The sequence below is a fragment of the Malaya genurostris genome, chromosome 2 (assembly GCF_030247185.1).
Source record: "Malaya genurostris strain Urasoe2022 chromosome 2, Malgen_1.1, whole genome shotgun sequence".
In the NCBI taxonomy this organism is placed as follows: domain Eukaryota; kingdom Metazoa; phylum Arthropoda; class Insecta; order Diptera; family Culicidae; genus Malaya; species Malaya genurostris.
Genome location: NC_080571.1, coordinates 18,192,344 through 18,208,659, shown reverse-complemented (window position 1 = coordinate 18,208,659; position 16,316 = coordinate 18,192,344). Strand labels below are relative to the sequence as shown.

The following is a 16,316-nucleotide window of genomic DNA, read 5'->3' as shown; positions in this document are numbered from 1 at the left end:
ATGAGTAGAAAGTTTAGCTGGGGAAAGAAATTGATTGGATATTGGGTGGGAGTTTTAGTTCTGTCATATGCCACTACACCTACCAGGGATCACGTGAGTTCGAGGGCACCCGGAAGCCCTTCTCTGGGTTCTCTTCCTCTTGTTCCGTTCAGTTCGAGGGAAAGTGGACCCCGTCTGGGCTAGAGGAATGGGGTCTAATGAACGTATGCCAGATGACTGTCTGTGTGACAACAAATGGAAATGGAATAATTCACTGAAAGGAAAAGTTGACTGTTGGAGACGAAGCGTGTTTCATGAAAACTTTATCTTTGACATTTCCGATCAGTACATCATAACAGGCTTCTATCGAAACTGCATCTCTCTCCTATGCTTTTGACGAAGCCTACAAGTAGTTGAGATATGTATCTGCGTAAAGGGATAAATGGCACTATAAAACAGAATGTTTATCTTGCATACTAATTTCGATTACAGAACATATTCTGCTGAACTTGCTAAACGATTGAACAACTTCTACTTATGTGAATTGTCACAATGTGATAAGACAGCTGTAATCCGAGTTCCTCCCAATTTTTGAATGGATGTATTGATTAAGCAAGGTGGAAATAATGAGTACGGTTTTTATGGTCAAGTAAATTATGTCAAACAGCCGTAGCATGCCTTTTCATTTCAAATTTCAATAATTATTTTTTCTCTTTATGGGTTACTAAGACAGAATACTTGATTACAACATTCATTTCAGTACAATCAATTCAGAGCCAAAGCTATAATTGATATTTATTACGTCTTATTTTCCTAAATTTTGATCAAAACTCCTTCTAGAGCACTCACACACAAGAACCTAAATTTTTATGAAAATATTCTGCTGCCGAAAAAAAAAATTAGGATTTCGAAAAGATTCGTTAAGCAGCACCCAAGAACAACATCCAGAAATTACGATGGAGTGATTGAGCAGATACTTAGAGATAACCCCTACGTCTGTAGGAAGGCAATGTCAAACTTGACAAAAACAATTTATGACAGCAGCAACGTTATCAGGTGATGTCTCCAAGAAAGCAAGCAACAATATCGTTGTATACGGACCGTGCACGACAACAAGTAGCGCCATAAGTGGCGAATAGGCGAAACAATCCTACCATAGCTTTACACTATTACCATATGTTTACGCTGAATGAAATAGTCAAAAACCTGTTTAATCCACCTAGTGGTCTAATGATGCTTTTCTCATATCAATCATATTCTCATATATAATACTGTGGTATATTATTAAAAATATTTCTCTTTGATTCTTAAAATAAACCAAAGAGATTGTTTGTGCATTAACCTACAGAATGAAACAGTTCTCTGACATCCATGAGAAAACGAAGGAAGTTCCACTATTGTAGGTGTTTCGGGCACTGGAACCCGGGAACCGGTATAATCGAAGTTGGTTCGTATGGCCATCAACTAACAGGACCTACAAACTCTACTGGTTTTTATTCAAATTTTGAAGATTTTATACGATTTTGACATCGTACTCTAAACGACGATTTTATTTGCATGCGAAAAATATGCTTAATTTTCGATAGGAGCATAAGTTCTTTCATTTGAATCTAAGATTAGGAATACCGGACTGCAATCTCTGAGAAAAGTAAGTGAGATCCTTTTTGAGTATATGACTATTATCTGCCGTTGTTATTCGAAAACCGGGAACCAGGATAGCCGGAATAGGTTTCTTTGGCTGCTTACTGATAATGGCTACCAATTGGAATACTTTCGAGACCAATTTTGAAAACTTTTTACTTTTTTCGTTTCGACTCTTTAAGTGACGGTACACAATTTTTAACACACTTTACCCTATCATTCCGGTACCGAAATTCAGGAATTCCGTGTAGAAAAACGAGACCTTTCATTTGAATCTAAGTTGGTCAACATTGATTACGTCATTTTCGAGAAATACACACACACACACACACACACAGACATTGCTCAGCTCGTCGAACTGAGTGGAATGGCATATGACATTTGGCCAATTTTTTCTAGTCGATTGTCAAGTTATTTGTATAAACTTTCTAGATGAGAAAGGCAAAACAGTTCAGCGTTTCAATAAAATGATTATTTATTGTTAATTTTGTGACTCGTATTTTCAATATACGTCGAACTGGCTACCCGTGAGTTTGCTAGCATTTTTACGATTGCAATTTGTTTCCTTCCTTTATTCTAAGAATATGGACCATCCTGCGAACTATTTGAACTTTTCGTTAGAATTTGACAGTCGAGCAGTTATTTTTTTATCGAATATTTAAATTTATCTAAAACTGCGGCTCATTTCAAAATTTGACGGATGGACATTTATTTTGCTCTGAAAATATAGTAATAGCAAGTGGTGCAATAATTGCAATTTAGCGAAAGTAAGAATAACTTCGAGATAAACTTACTTCGTTTAACAAAGTATTTAAGTTTTTTATTGGGGTATTTTCTTCACGGGCAAAATTCCGATTATTGAAATGAGCAAAACGAGTCATGATTTGGGGAAAATATTATATTTTCATGTTATGATAATACACCATGATTAAAATTTCTAGGATCATGATCCATTCGGTCTGATTTCTATGAAATTCAAACGTAACGCAATTGAAGTTGTTGGGTATAACTTCAGGCGTGTTTCTGCTACGATGGTAATTTTTGCATTTATTTATTTATTTATTTATTTATTTGAAACAACAGACATAATTTAGTCCAAATGATTATTTCTTAGTATATATAAAAAATTAGATCGTATGGCACGGCGTGGCAGATGGAAATCAAATCCTGATGAAACTCTGTTGAAGAACCGCTGCATTCCTGTAATAGCACCGTTAATTCCATCCATTCCGGCGCAGTGCAAAGCGAATAAATCTGCGTTGTATCGATTCGATCCGATTGACACCGTTGAGTTAGTAAGGGTTCCATACCACTGAGCAATATTCAAGAATAGAGCGTACCAGCGAACCAGTAAACAGTTTTCAGGCAGTAAATATCATTGAAATTTTTGGTTATCCGTATTACAAATCCCAAGCATCGGGAAGCTTTTGCAACTATGTAGCTAACATGTTGCTTAAACGTCAGTTGCTCATCGAGGAAGATGCCAAGATCTTTCACACATATCGTCCTTTCAGTTGGAGTGTCACCAATGCAGTATTCAAATCGAACTGGATTTTTCGTTCGTGTGAATGTTATGATCGAACATTTCTGGGGATTTAGAATCATTCGATTGATCTCACACCAGTCAGCAAAAATTAACAGTTGGCGTTGCAGGAATACAGCATCATCTATTTTCCGGATTATGTTATACATTTTTAGATCATCAGCAAATGAAAGCCGCGGACCTTCCAGGACAAAATTAACATCGTTAAAGTACAGCAAGAATATCAGTGGTCCTAGATGACTGCCTTGTGGAATTCCGGAGGAAGCGCAAAACTCATCAGATACACAGTCACCGATTCTTACGGCAAGACGTCGATCGCTTAGGTATGAATTAATCCAGCGAAGTACGTTCGAGCCAAAACCGAGTTTGTCTAGTTTAGCAATGGCGATAGCGTGATTTATTTTATCGAAGGCTGCCGACAGATCCGTGTAAATGATGTCTGTTTGATAACCAACGGACATATAATTTGTAACATAATTCGTAAGCGAAAGCAGATTTGTAGCAGTAGAACGTTTTGGCATAAATCCATGCTGAGTGTGTACAATATACTGCTTACAATGGTTGAAAAATTGGCTCAAGAACGATTTTTTCAAAAAGCTTTGGAATGGCGCTGAGATATGCAATCCCACGGTAGTTGTCAACTAGTTTTTTATTTCCTTTTTTATGAACTGGAAACATAAAAGAGGACTTCCACAGATCGGGAAATATTCCGGCATTTAGCGATTTGAGGAACAAAGACGTAAGAGGTGCTGCTAAACTAGCAGAGCATTTTCGCAGAACAATCGCCGGTATACCATCTGGCCCTAAAGAGGTGCTAGCCTTTGTTTTACGGATTGCCAACAGAACAGTGTTTTCATCCAAATTGATCGCATTTAAGGGCTGATAAAGAAATTGCACATTTTGCACCGCAAGGGATACTTGATGCGGTAACAATTTTTCATCAGAAAAAACACTAGCAATTTTCATTTTTTGATATCTACTCATCAATTCCGTTCTGAAAATACCCATATTGTATGGATTTTCGAGGAATATCAATCAACCAGAAGTCGCCATCTTGGATTTCCAAAATACCTCAAACATCATTTTCCGGAATCTACTCTTTAAACCCGTTCCAAAAATATCCATATTGTAGTAGTTTCCATGGAGTCGGAAATCGATTTCGATGTATGCCAATACCGTTTTCTGACATCTACTCATCAATCCCGTTCCGAAAATATCCATATTGTAAGGGTTTTCAAGGAATATAAACAAACCGGAAGTCGCCATCTTGGATTTCAGAACCACCTCAAACATCGTTTTCTGACATCTACTCATCAATCCCATTCCGAAAATATCCATATTGTAAGGGTTTTCAAGGAGTATCAACAAACCAGAAGTCAATAAACCGGAAGCCGCCATCTTGGATTTTGAAACGAACCCAAACATCATTTTCTTGCACTTACTCTTCACATCCGTTCCGAAAATAACCATATGATGCGCGGTTTCCACATTAATGACACAAAACTTTTTTTTACGATGTAAATTCCAAATAACGTAAACTTATTTTACGAACCAAATCCCAAATAACGTAAACTTTTTTTACGAACCCCCGGTTAGTTCATAAATGGAGGTTTCGGTGTAGCCAGTCGATGTTGAACAATCGTTCGCACCGCACGCGAATAGTTCCTGGCTTCGGACAAAAATACGTAGAGAAAATATGCTAGAAAGTATTTTCAAACTTAGATTACAAGTTTTGCTATGGTAGGATTATTTTTTCCACTCGCCGCCTCGTGCGCTGTCGTCGCCGGGCCACTAAACCACGCCCTCGTGCACGGTCCCTATAAACTGTGCTGTGTGTTCACTTGAGTATATTGAATACCAATTAGCTGTTGATTTTGATTATTGGAATCTCCATTTACGTACGAGCAAAACGGTAAAATTTTGCTATTTAAAACTATTTTAATTGGTAGGTTATGATAGTTTATATGTTATTTTTTGAAAAATGAAGTAGTAATATTGATGAGAGTATGAGCAATACGAGAAAGACACCATCACACCACTTTAACATTATTGGATTAAAACAGGGTTTTTATTATAATGATCGATATACGTAGTATAAACTAATATGTAAGTGAAATGAAAGTTAAAGTGCTGGTTAGAACGGTAACAAGGGCCTTTAGGCGGCTGAATAAATCTACTCTAGTCCAATGAAACACTCTAAATGACATTCAGTCATTTCACCGTGACAGAAGCCCATTTTTGACATTCGATTCAATCATTCCGCCCACTGTTCTATCGAGAAGAGCCACCAAAACGTTTGCGAAGTGTATTTGTCTCCGAGGGAAAAGGAGCCGTTAGTTAGTACGGAATGATATCAAAATACACTTCAGTGTCACGCCACCCTCTCCTCTAACCAAAACCCGGAGTAACATCGGTATCGGAAGAAAGAACGGAGAACAAATTGCCCCCTTTGATATTGATATACCGAGACACGCAGTTTAAGCAGAAGTCAAACGCAAGAGATAATATGATGTTTATTGGGTGAGATTTGCGATGGAATGTAGCTGGTAGCTCTGCCATTCGAGATATCCCCCGGGGAATTCCCTAACGGTTTCGTTAACGCATCGAAACTTTTTCTGTCGGTTCATTTTCCGGGCATGGGCTCCGAATGGGACACGCATCGATTGACATTCGTGACTGACTCGGATGGCTGGTTGTAGGACTATCCTGTTTCAGGAAACTGTAGGCTTAATTCAACAAGTGGAGAAAATGGATTACATTCTAAGTTGAATTAGCTTTATGAAACTGGTATTAATCAATCAAATGAGGTAGTGATTTTGCTGCACAATATTTTCATAGATCGAACGTAATCGTTGTACTTGAATACCCCTGCAGTCGTCAAGATTCACTACTTCCATAATGGCACCTACTGCTTCCATTACCGTACATATGTGTGTGCATAGCTCTTATCGCTTCGATAACAGTCAGCCCCTTATCTTGGGCTACACTTGTGCTAACATTACCACATACATTTACCATTCAGGTGAACTTCCCGACGTAGCAAACGCCGTCGACACTGCCACAAGGCAAAGCACAACATTCGCTTTTCGAAAACTCAGAACTCGAGAACTGTCAAGTCGTATACATCGCGACCGCCCTCTACCCACCCACCGCCAACAGGTTTACTGTCAACTGAAAATTACATGCTCAAAAGTAGCGTGGCCTACTACGACGACCCACAACAAACGATTCGAAGTGCTTTTACATTCGAAATAATTCGATTCTGGGCGGGCTGCGCCGTGTCAAATTCTAAACTGAAGAGGAATTATTCATACACATTACCTTCGATTGTGCTCCGGGGGCAGGATGCTCCATTCCGTTTCGTAGTAGGGATACATTATGGTTCTGCCGAGATTACACGCTGCTGACGTGATTCTACCACCTCTCCCTCACCACCAACACCGGCACTTAACTAACGATGCGAAACAGGTGTGTGATGGCGGCACGCTCCGGAAAGATCCGTGTTCAAATGTGAGACGCGCAAAGGCAGCCGGTCCCGGTGACGAAACGGACTCGGTTTCGACGTTGAACTTTCCGCGGAACGGGTTAGGTTGGCTTTTATGCGTCTGGGTCGGTCACAGGGAGGTGACTTTTTAATTAATTTTTTCTGCTCTCACTCACTTTTTTCCCTCACCTCCGTCCTGCTAGTGTCACCGCTTTTTAACACACTTGCATTCACTATTTGCACTACCTCGCGTACCGCACACTGCACTGACTGTTCTTCATGATTCAGCCTCGAGCCTGGCTAGCGGAGCGCGAGAATCGATTACTGGAATAAATGTGTGGATGCTGGCATTTCGCTGGAGGTCACAGAAACGAATCGATTTCGGCGGAACTGAGAAATTGGAAAATCGCTCGTACGACCTGATAAATGCCGTCAATGTTTACTTTTGCCCATCAAGTGCTGCTGATGGATATTCAGCTTTTTGGTTAGGATTTGTGTCAAGCTCGGTCAGTTTCAATTTCAATTTATGGTTAATGATGCACTTATTATAGTCCCGGAGGGGAGGGGTCTCGATGTCCGCCGGAGCGGCTAGAAACTGGTTCAACGAATTTCAATTTAACACGGGTACGAGTTCAGTAATAAAACGTCGCAGTTATCTTCATCTGATTTTGGAAATTTTTGGGTAACAACTGTGCTGCGCAATTTTGAAGGAAGAATAAATTCACTGTGCCGCGCCACTGCCGCTTTATCTGGCAACTTTCGTTTAAATGATAATCGGATGAGCGAATAAATCTTCTGACTGAGAAGAAAATGTTCTAATTAAATTGGAATTGTCAACTCTGCATAACGATTCAGATAAACTAGTTTCTATGTGCAGTTCCATTGGGAAACATCGCTGATGAATTTGAAAGTAAAATTCTCATCTGTCATACCGTTCTATTTTTTTTTCACTACAAACGATAAATAGACCGAGGAAAAAGATAGATAAAAAAAAGGTGAAAATTTGCGAAAAGGATACCTCAGACGAAGGACTCGAACTTATAACCTTCTCCTTTCCGTTTTCTTTGCATTTTCATCCATCTATCTTCTCCCTTGGTCTGTTTCTCATGGGTAGTGATAGAATCCCTCTAGTGCCGTACAATGCCTTTTTCTTGCGATTCAGATAGTCTCAATACAACATTTTTGACAATAAAAATGCGTTACTCTTCACTATACGGAGCCGGGTGTCAATTAAAAGTTTCAAAAATAGCCGTGTAACCTTTTTCTGTCATATTTTTAAACATTAATAACTCAATCATTTGTGGATGGATTGATATAATTTAACAACTAATTGATTCTGAAACTTTCAACTTAAACATGTATGCGTACTTCAACTTAAACAATAGCATACTATTGAAAAATTGGTTAGAATCGACCTATGTTTTCATTAACCATTGACAGAAGAGCAAATGATGTCATCTTGTTGATTTTTCGTGCACGGCCGATCGTTTCGATCGTTGGTCTGCATCGTTCTCTTCTGTATCGCAAGAACGTTCACACAAAAGGGAACCTATAAATATCCCAAGTAACAATTCGAATGCCTTATGGTTTTGATTATAATTTATAGGAGTATTGTAATTGATTTTTCAATCACTACCTGTTTTATGCCAACTATAATAAGTGTCTCTTTTAACCAGTAATATCATAGTTTTCAAAGCTTCTATAAAACACTTTACCTGCACTAAAAATAAAATAAAAATAAAACAATTTGCACTAGAATAAAACCATGCAAACACTCTTAATATTGCTTTCAAACATTTTCTTTAAAAACTTTATTGCCAGTTAAATTCTTTTATAAATCTAGTTTTGTGTGTGTGCGTGTTCATTCTATGACAATTTCACTCAGCGTAAATTTGAGGGTTCTAAAGTACATTTATGACACATTAGTTGCAGGCTATTTGATTTATTGCTTCTTAGGTTAAGTGTAATTTTCATTAAAAGGAATTTCATGGCCGCCATTATGATGTTCTATACCGTAGCATTTATTGACATCAAATAAACTTCGAAATGCAAATACGAGGAAATATGTTGGACTTTCATGATTCATTTTCAGATCGTATGCACAAGAATCGCCACAGAATAGTTTTATACAAAAATGACGATGAATCACAAAAAATAATTTTCATAAATCATGGAGACTTTCGCAAAAACCGCATTTATTTCAAGGCGATTAGTTATAATTCTTATTTTTATCCTTACATTCACGATAAAAATAAAAGCGCATAAAGTTTTTTCGTTCGGAAAAGGTCTCAAATTCATAATTAAAATATAATATATTCTTACTGATTGCATTCAAAGTAGACATGACACACATAGTCAAGAAAAATATCATCAAAACGACAATTTATTCATAGCGGAATTCATTTCATCCAAAGAAATTTAATGTTAATCGTAAAGCTGGTTTCAAAATTTTCTTGAATTTGGAGTTTTAAAGCAGGTTTATGCTGATTCTTCATTTTGATTTATAAACCTTATGAAGAATGGTCCACTTTGCAGGAACATGCTCCTATAGAGGTTTTCAGTAGGTTTTCGTGGAGTTTAAAGTTTCATTGCAAGATTTATTATGTAGCATTGAAGACAGCTACAAGTATTTAATATTATTAAAAATGTTACTTGGGATATGCCATGTAGGGTGAAGTGTTATAATATGTCCCAGTAAGAAAACATAGAGATATTTCTAAATGTACTGATATATTTTCTTTGAGAATGTAGGTATTTCTTTGCAATACGCCTGAGGAACATAATTTTGAATGATTTCGGTAGAAGTGATGAGAATTGATTGATACAAAATTTGAATTTTCCAAAACGACCGCATTCTCAGTTTTTTCGCTTGCCGTGGATATAATGCTCCAGTAACCGTATAATATGCCTCACAACAAATCAGTGGTATGGTAACAATGATGCAATATGCCGCTTGAAATGTCGGTATAGAAGAAATGCAGATAAAGAAGATATTCTTTGCATCCGAAATCAATTGCATAATCAATTAATTACAGTTGGAAACCAACATTTTTTATCCTCCCAACGCTACATTTTGTTTTAATAACCGTTATAAATCTTTAAAACAATATTTTAACTCGAAGCATACTGTTGAATCGATGGTGGGCATAATGTCCGTTGAGTGAATTTTTTTTTTCATATTTTCCTGCAAACGACAGCTGTCAAACTAGCATAGCAGAAAGTCTCAAATACTTGAAAAAGGTAGGGGGCGTTTTGGCCAGCAGGGACGCTTTCCCCTAACATTTTTAACATAAGTCGGCAGCCTGCCGCTAACGGAGCAGCTAGCTTGTTGCTCGCTGGACGCTTGGTTTTTGTGATGCGTCGTCGTATTCGCATGATTATATTGAATGTATTATCAGCTGTTGATTTGACAGGAACTAGCAATTAAATTAAAAAAAGGGTCGTCAAATGTTGATGTGATGTCAAATTTCAAATTTGATGTCTAAAAAAGGTCATCAAATTAAGTTAAATGGTAAAACTTTTGAATAACTTGTTTACAATCATTGCAAATTGCTTCTATTCTGGTAAGAACCGCGACACACTCAGGCATTATTGTGTGTGTTTATTTGTGTATTACGTACATTTTATTTAGTACGTGTGGCATAGATATATGTATTTATATGTGCAGTGCTACCAGTTTATCAAATTGGCCTGAACGATTCAGTTTAAAACAATCTTTTTTTTAGCAATAACGTGTCATTGCTGAAACACGTCCTTAAATGCTTTAAAAAGGGGTCGAAACCGGACCTTCAGAATAACCTTTGTGAAAAATAGTTCTGGCGGCCATATGCCCGAAATTATAATTAATTGTTAAATACCAAGAATTTATCTGCCAAATAAAAAAAAATGGGCATTTCATCATTTGGTTATGGTGCCCAAATGAACACTAGCAACGAAGGAGGAAACCTTCCAGCATGTAACCTAAGCGACAATATCCTTTGCGGTAACCAACTTGCAACGAAAGATACGAGTATCTCATATTGTAAATTCGCCAGAGAATTTGTCACTTGAGCAGGAAATGTAACCAGTCAATCATTGGGTCGTGCGTCTGTATCGTATCGGTATTTCGTCAACCTACCAACTGCTTCTGTGTTTTCAATGTCTTCGTTAGTGAGACATAGGAGAATTTCGTATTGTATCCGCTTCGGTCTTGGCCCTGCTTTCCTATATAGTCTTTTATGTCTGAAGCGGTACATACGATAATTACTTTAATTATCTAGAGATGATTTCGAAATGATTGGTCTCCTAACACTAACTTTTCTAATCTGCTCTGATTGTTTCTGTCTTTGTCGATGTAATTTTAGAATTCTTGAGCATCCTCTTGATGTCTAACAGCAACCTTCCTGTAAAATGTTTCATGTGAGACTGAAGCTATAGAAATAATTTCGCTTATATTCATAGATTCGCGTGCTTCCACAGTTTCGCTTTTGCATTGAATGGCCAATCATAGCGATGCTTCCCAGTCTCGTGAAAAGGCTCTGTTTCAATATTCACTACACTACACATTTACATTCATAAGGGAAAATAAGGGAATTGTTTCTGTTTTAATATAAGCAAAATTAGAATCAGTTTTTTAATAGAAATGTATTGAAGCATAAAAATTTTTGATCCATTCTTTCACAGTGCGGATTTTTGAACGGTTCTCCATATTAAAATGGGTCGTATTCACATTGGAAACTAGAAAACGAATTTTTAAATTGATTTGATATCAAACCATATTCGAAGACGGGTCACATTTCCAAAATAGTTTGAGAACTTCTGATTTGGAGCGACGATGCAAAAAAAAAAAGGAAAATTTCTTCTAAATGTGACTCGAAATCGTCAGCAAATAAAAAATTGTCTGGTAATTTGTGCCCAGATGCACTTCCCTTAGAAATATTTATGAAAATATTAGCGATTTTAGACAGGTATCATTCCACCACTAGGTGGATTGAAACACTTTTTTTCGTAACATTTTTCATGAAAGAACGCTTGCTGATTTGAAATATAAATCAAAACACATGCCAAATTATGAAATGGCCAATTTTTTTTTTATTTGGCAGATAAATTCTTGGTATTTAACAATTGAATATAATTTCGGGCATATGGCCGCCAGAACTATTTTTCACAAAGGTTATTCTGAAGGTCCGTTTTCGACCCCTTTTTCAAGCATTTAAGGACGTGTTTCAGCAATGACACGTTATTGCTAAGAAAAGATTGTTTTAAACTCAATCGTTCAGGCCAATTTGATGAACTGGTTGCACTGCACATAAAAATACATACATCTATGACACACGTACTAAATAAAATGTACGTAATACACAAATCACCAACACAAATAAACACACACAATAATGCCTGAGTGTGTCGCGGTTCTTACCAGAATAGAAGCAATTTGCAATGCTGGTAAACAAGTAATTTAAAAGTTTTACCATTTAACTTAATTTGTTGACCTTTTTTAGACATTAAATTTTAAATTTGACATCACATCAACTATATTTTCGAGCCCGAGGTTTTAAGTTTGTATGGGATTTAGTATGGAGAAATTCATATTTTACAAAAAAAAACGATCTTAATCGCTAGGTGAGATGATACCTTTTTTTTATCAATCCGCATGTGTTTTTTGCATGAATATTCTTCGGTATTTCATGACATTATTTTAATGACCGTAGATTTAAGCGACAATTTGAGATTTTAATCACTCATTACTCTGTAATGTCGAAACTGCAAATCGGATCGAATTTTAATCTAGAAGTGTGATAATCGATTAAACATGCCATGATATGTAAGTTCCACTTTAGAGTTTACGGTAATTTAAGGTACTTCCAGAGCCGGTATTCAGGAACCAGCATAACCCAAACCGATTCGTATGGCCATATGACGAATAAATTACAACAGTTTTGAGTCCAACTTTGAAGCTTTTCGGGATTGTCATCGTCTATATCGGTTTGAATTCTAAAAATTCATCATCATGTAATTCGAGAACCGGAAGTCACAATTGGATAAAATTAATTAATTTTTGTATATAAGTTTATTTTAATTTGAATTTTTGTTTCTGAAATTTAATTGGGTTTTTTTTGAGAAAACGATTGAGCTTTGAGAAACGATTTATTCTGGAACCGGTATTCTAAAATCGGTATGGCCGAAGTCAGATAAATTTCTGTAGTTCCGGAACCAGAGATCGGAACCAAACATAATTCAGGAACTTTGTTTGGGAGCATACGACTTTTCGTATGAATCTGAGTTTGTAGAAAACGGTTGAGTCGTCTCCGAAAAAAATTGAGTGAAATTATTTGTCACACACGCATTTGCTGATCTCGACGAACTGATTCGAATGGTATATGGGTGTTATGTTCTTCCAGCATTTATTGCTGTAAGTAGCTTAAAACAATATAATTATAAAAAAAATCTGCCATCATCTGGTTTATATATGTCATATTCGAACGATTATGTTGCCAAAAACGAGCCGTGCTAAAATCGGTCCGAGGCTGAATTCCATGAAAAAAGATGCTGTACACAGTCTTTTTGGTATTTAGAAACAATTGTATGTAACAGTATAAAAAAACTTGTTTTCCGTTGCTCCCAAGCATTTCTTCGTCATACAGCGCTCAAAACTCCTACTGCTGGAATAGGGGGAAAAATCGTTTACACAAAAATTTCGATATCTCCTTTAAAAATGGACGGATTTTAACAATCTATGGCTTGTTGGATAGGTATTGCCGTGCAGAATCTAAGTCTGAAAACATATTCTGTTTTCAAGGTCAATTGTGACAGATACTGTCAAAAAACTAAAAATTTTGACATAAAACTTCGTATAACTCAAAAAGTAAACATCCGATCTCAAAACCATTCAATAGCGTTTTGGGTGACGGGGAGACCTTTCATTTGCGACTAGTTTGATCAAAATCGGTCCAGCCATCTCTGAGATCTCGACCTCTTAGTTGACAACACACATACAGACACACACACATACACACACACACAGACATTTGCTCAGTTCGTCGAGCTGAATCGATTGGTATATGTCATTCGGCCCTCCGGGCCTCGGAAAAATTTTCGAAAGTTTGAGCGAATTCTATACCTATTTTTTATATATATAAAAAAAGGTAAAACGGCTGAAGATCAACCTATGAACTCTAAAAATCAGTGCATGAAATTTAACGAAGAAGAAAATTTTAGAAGACCGCAAAACAATCCGTCGTTTGTAGAAAAAGTTATTAAAAGAAAGCCGGCACAAGGTCCGAACAGTGGCTTATTCCTTAATACATCTAGCACCACTGTTGCTAGTGATGATTTTGCTTTCTTTTACTATTCTATAACGGTTTATTTAATGTCTTCGCAAAAGTTTCTCAGCTTATTATGAGGATTTTTTCAAAGTGACAAGCCAGGTTCCAAAAACTCACTGTAAAGACACAAAAATGTCTAACTTTTTAATTTGACAAAATAGGGTTTTAGAATCTTCTACAATATTTTAGATAAACTCAAATCCAATAACTTTGCCGATGGTAAAAAACTCTCTATCTGTTAAAGTTAAGAAGATATAAACGGTACTATTTTATGCAAACAAAAACATAATTTACATGACTTTTTTGTTTTTTTACAGTGAAGTTTGGAGCATGGTTTGTCACTTAAAAATAATCTTCATTCTCTACTGAGTAAGTATTCCCCTCGGTGAACGACCAAAAGGTTAAAGCCGAGGTAAAACAAACAACTCGAATTAACCGTTATAGCACATTAAAAGGAAGTCACATCATATTACTTTCACTAGCAGCAGTGGTGCTAGATATATTAAGGAATGTGCCATTGTTTAGGATTAAGGACCAAGAGTAAACCAAGTTAACTTGAGTTGGTAATTTGTGTATTACGTACATTTTATTTGGTACGTATGCCATAGATCTGTGTATTCATATATGCAGTGCACCGAGTTTTTCAAAGTGGATTGCACGATTGAGTTTCAAAGAATCTTTTTTAACAATAATTTATTCTCAAATGAATGGTAAGCCTGACATCTTGGATGAAATATCAGTTTTGATAAATTTTTCACCAACGTTTAATGGAAAATTGCTTACATTTTATGAATGTAGATTTTAATTCCCTAATAAAAAAAAGTTAGCAACACTGCTTTAACGCATTCGTATTAGATTGCGCTACACAAAATAAACAAAACTAAATATTTTCTGTTACAAAAGCAGTTTGCCGGAAAAATAAATAGTTTTACGACAACATTCCATACCCATTGCCTTTCGCGTGTTAAAATAAAGGTTTCTTTTTTGCGGGTTTACTTATAGAAGGTACGTAAATCTTTATATCGCAATAATTTCTGCAAGAGGAAATCCATATAGGAATGTGTTTGTAGATAAACAAATGTGTCAGTGGAAGTAAGCTGAAACTGAAATAATTTTTCTCGAGCAGTTTTAAGGAAAATGGAAGAGTTTTAGACTAAGATTTTCGCTTTTCTTGAATTGCAATTTTAAGCAGTATGAACCGTTTGGTTTATTTTTCAACCATATGGAAGATTTATTGAGTAAAATCAGGAAAAGAACCGCCGGAATTTGTTTTTACGCACACATTGTTGGCATTACTCATACGCTCGCAAAGAGTCTTGCTCCTTAAAGCAAACTGCTCTCATTGTCTCGATGGTAAACGAGCCTGAAATGATTGTGTTGTTAAACATGGCGCAATTGCCACTAGCATTATTACCAGGCCTACAATAACAATAAAAATAATAATGATTATAAACTTTACTCAATTTATATTCGAGTTGAGAGAACAGTTAAGAAAATTACTTCGCAAACTGCTATCACGAAATTTTAAAATACCGCTTCAAGTTACAACGCACGTAATAGAAAAATCGAAATGATTCATCCAAATTGCTTTACAATCTTGAAATTTCCCATACAAACTTTAAACATCGGGCGCGAAAATATAGTTTTTTCCGATCGAGCTAAAATTTTGCATGGTGCTTATGGGACCCAAAAGGAAAACGAAAAGTTTGGTGGAGCGAGAAAATAAACCTTTTCATCTTTTTCCCATACAACCTTATCCCACCCTAGTGTGGAGCCTTGTAAACCATAAAGCCCATTAAGGGATAAAAAAAATACAAGAAATTTTGACAATAATAATTCTGTGTTGATTCAACCAATGTTTTTTTTAACAACCAACATTTGTTTGGAATTGCTGGTTTAAAATAAGTAACGAATCTGCGATTTCTCAATTCGAACTAATCGTTTTGTTGTTAAACAACCGGGATTTACTTGCATGTACATTGAGTTCACTTTTGGAGGTTTTGTTACATTTGTGAATGGTCCAGAAAAGAACAGTAGACGGAATCTTTGCTCCTCGAACGACGGTAGTCAAAAGATAAACTGATGCAACTTTAAAAAATTATTCCACATCATTTCGAAACGAAACAGTCTTGGGATGACCGCACAAAGAATAAATACTATTCTGAAATGACGTGGAACCATTTTCTGAACCACGTTGTGAAAGTGTTTGTACATCGATAAGAGCAACCTTGTCGTGGATATAAAGCGACGCAACATTTATTTTTTGCTGTTTATCAAAGATCTCTGCTCCACAGAACGAAATTCATTTTACCCCTTGAGGAAACTGATATCGCATATCACCGAACCAGTGACACAGAATGATGCT

General features: G+C 36.4%; 1 protein-coding gene across 8 annotated transcripts in view; it reads right to left on the bottom strand.

Annotated features, from left to right (window-relative positions):
* Nucleotides 1-16,316, bottom strand: part of LOC131427508 (AP-1 complex subunit gamma-1-like) — a 123,075-nt gene that overhangs the window by 104,562 nt on the left and 2,197 nt on the right. For 4 of the 8 annotated variants that reach the window (XM_058590756.1, XM_058590754.1, XM_058590757.1 and 1 more), the window contains one exon: nt 6,485-6,971. In XM_058590756.1, the coding sequence (XP_058446739.1) occupies nt 6,485-6,540 (56 nt within the window). In that variant the 5' untranslated portion in view covers nt 6,541-6,971. Of the gene's footprint in view, nt 1-6,484; nt 7,067-16,316 lie in introns of all 8 variants that reach the window. The other 4 variants (XM_058590753.1, XM_058590752.1, XM_058590758.1 and 1 more) reach the window with 4 other exon arrangements.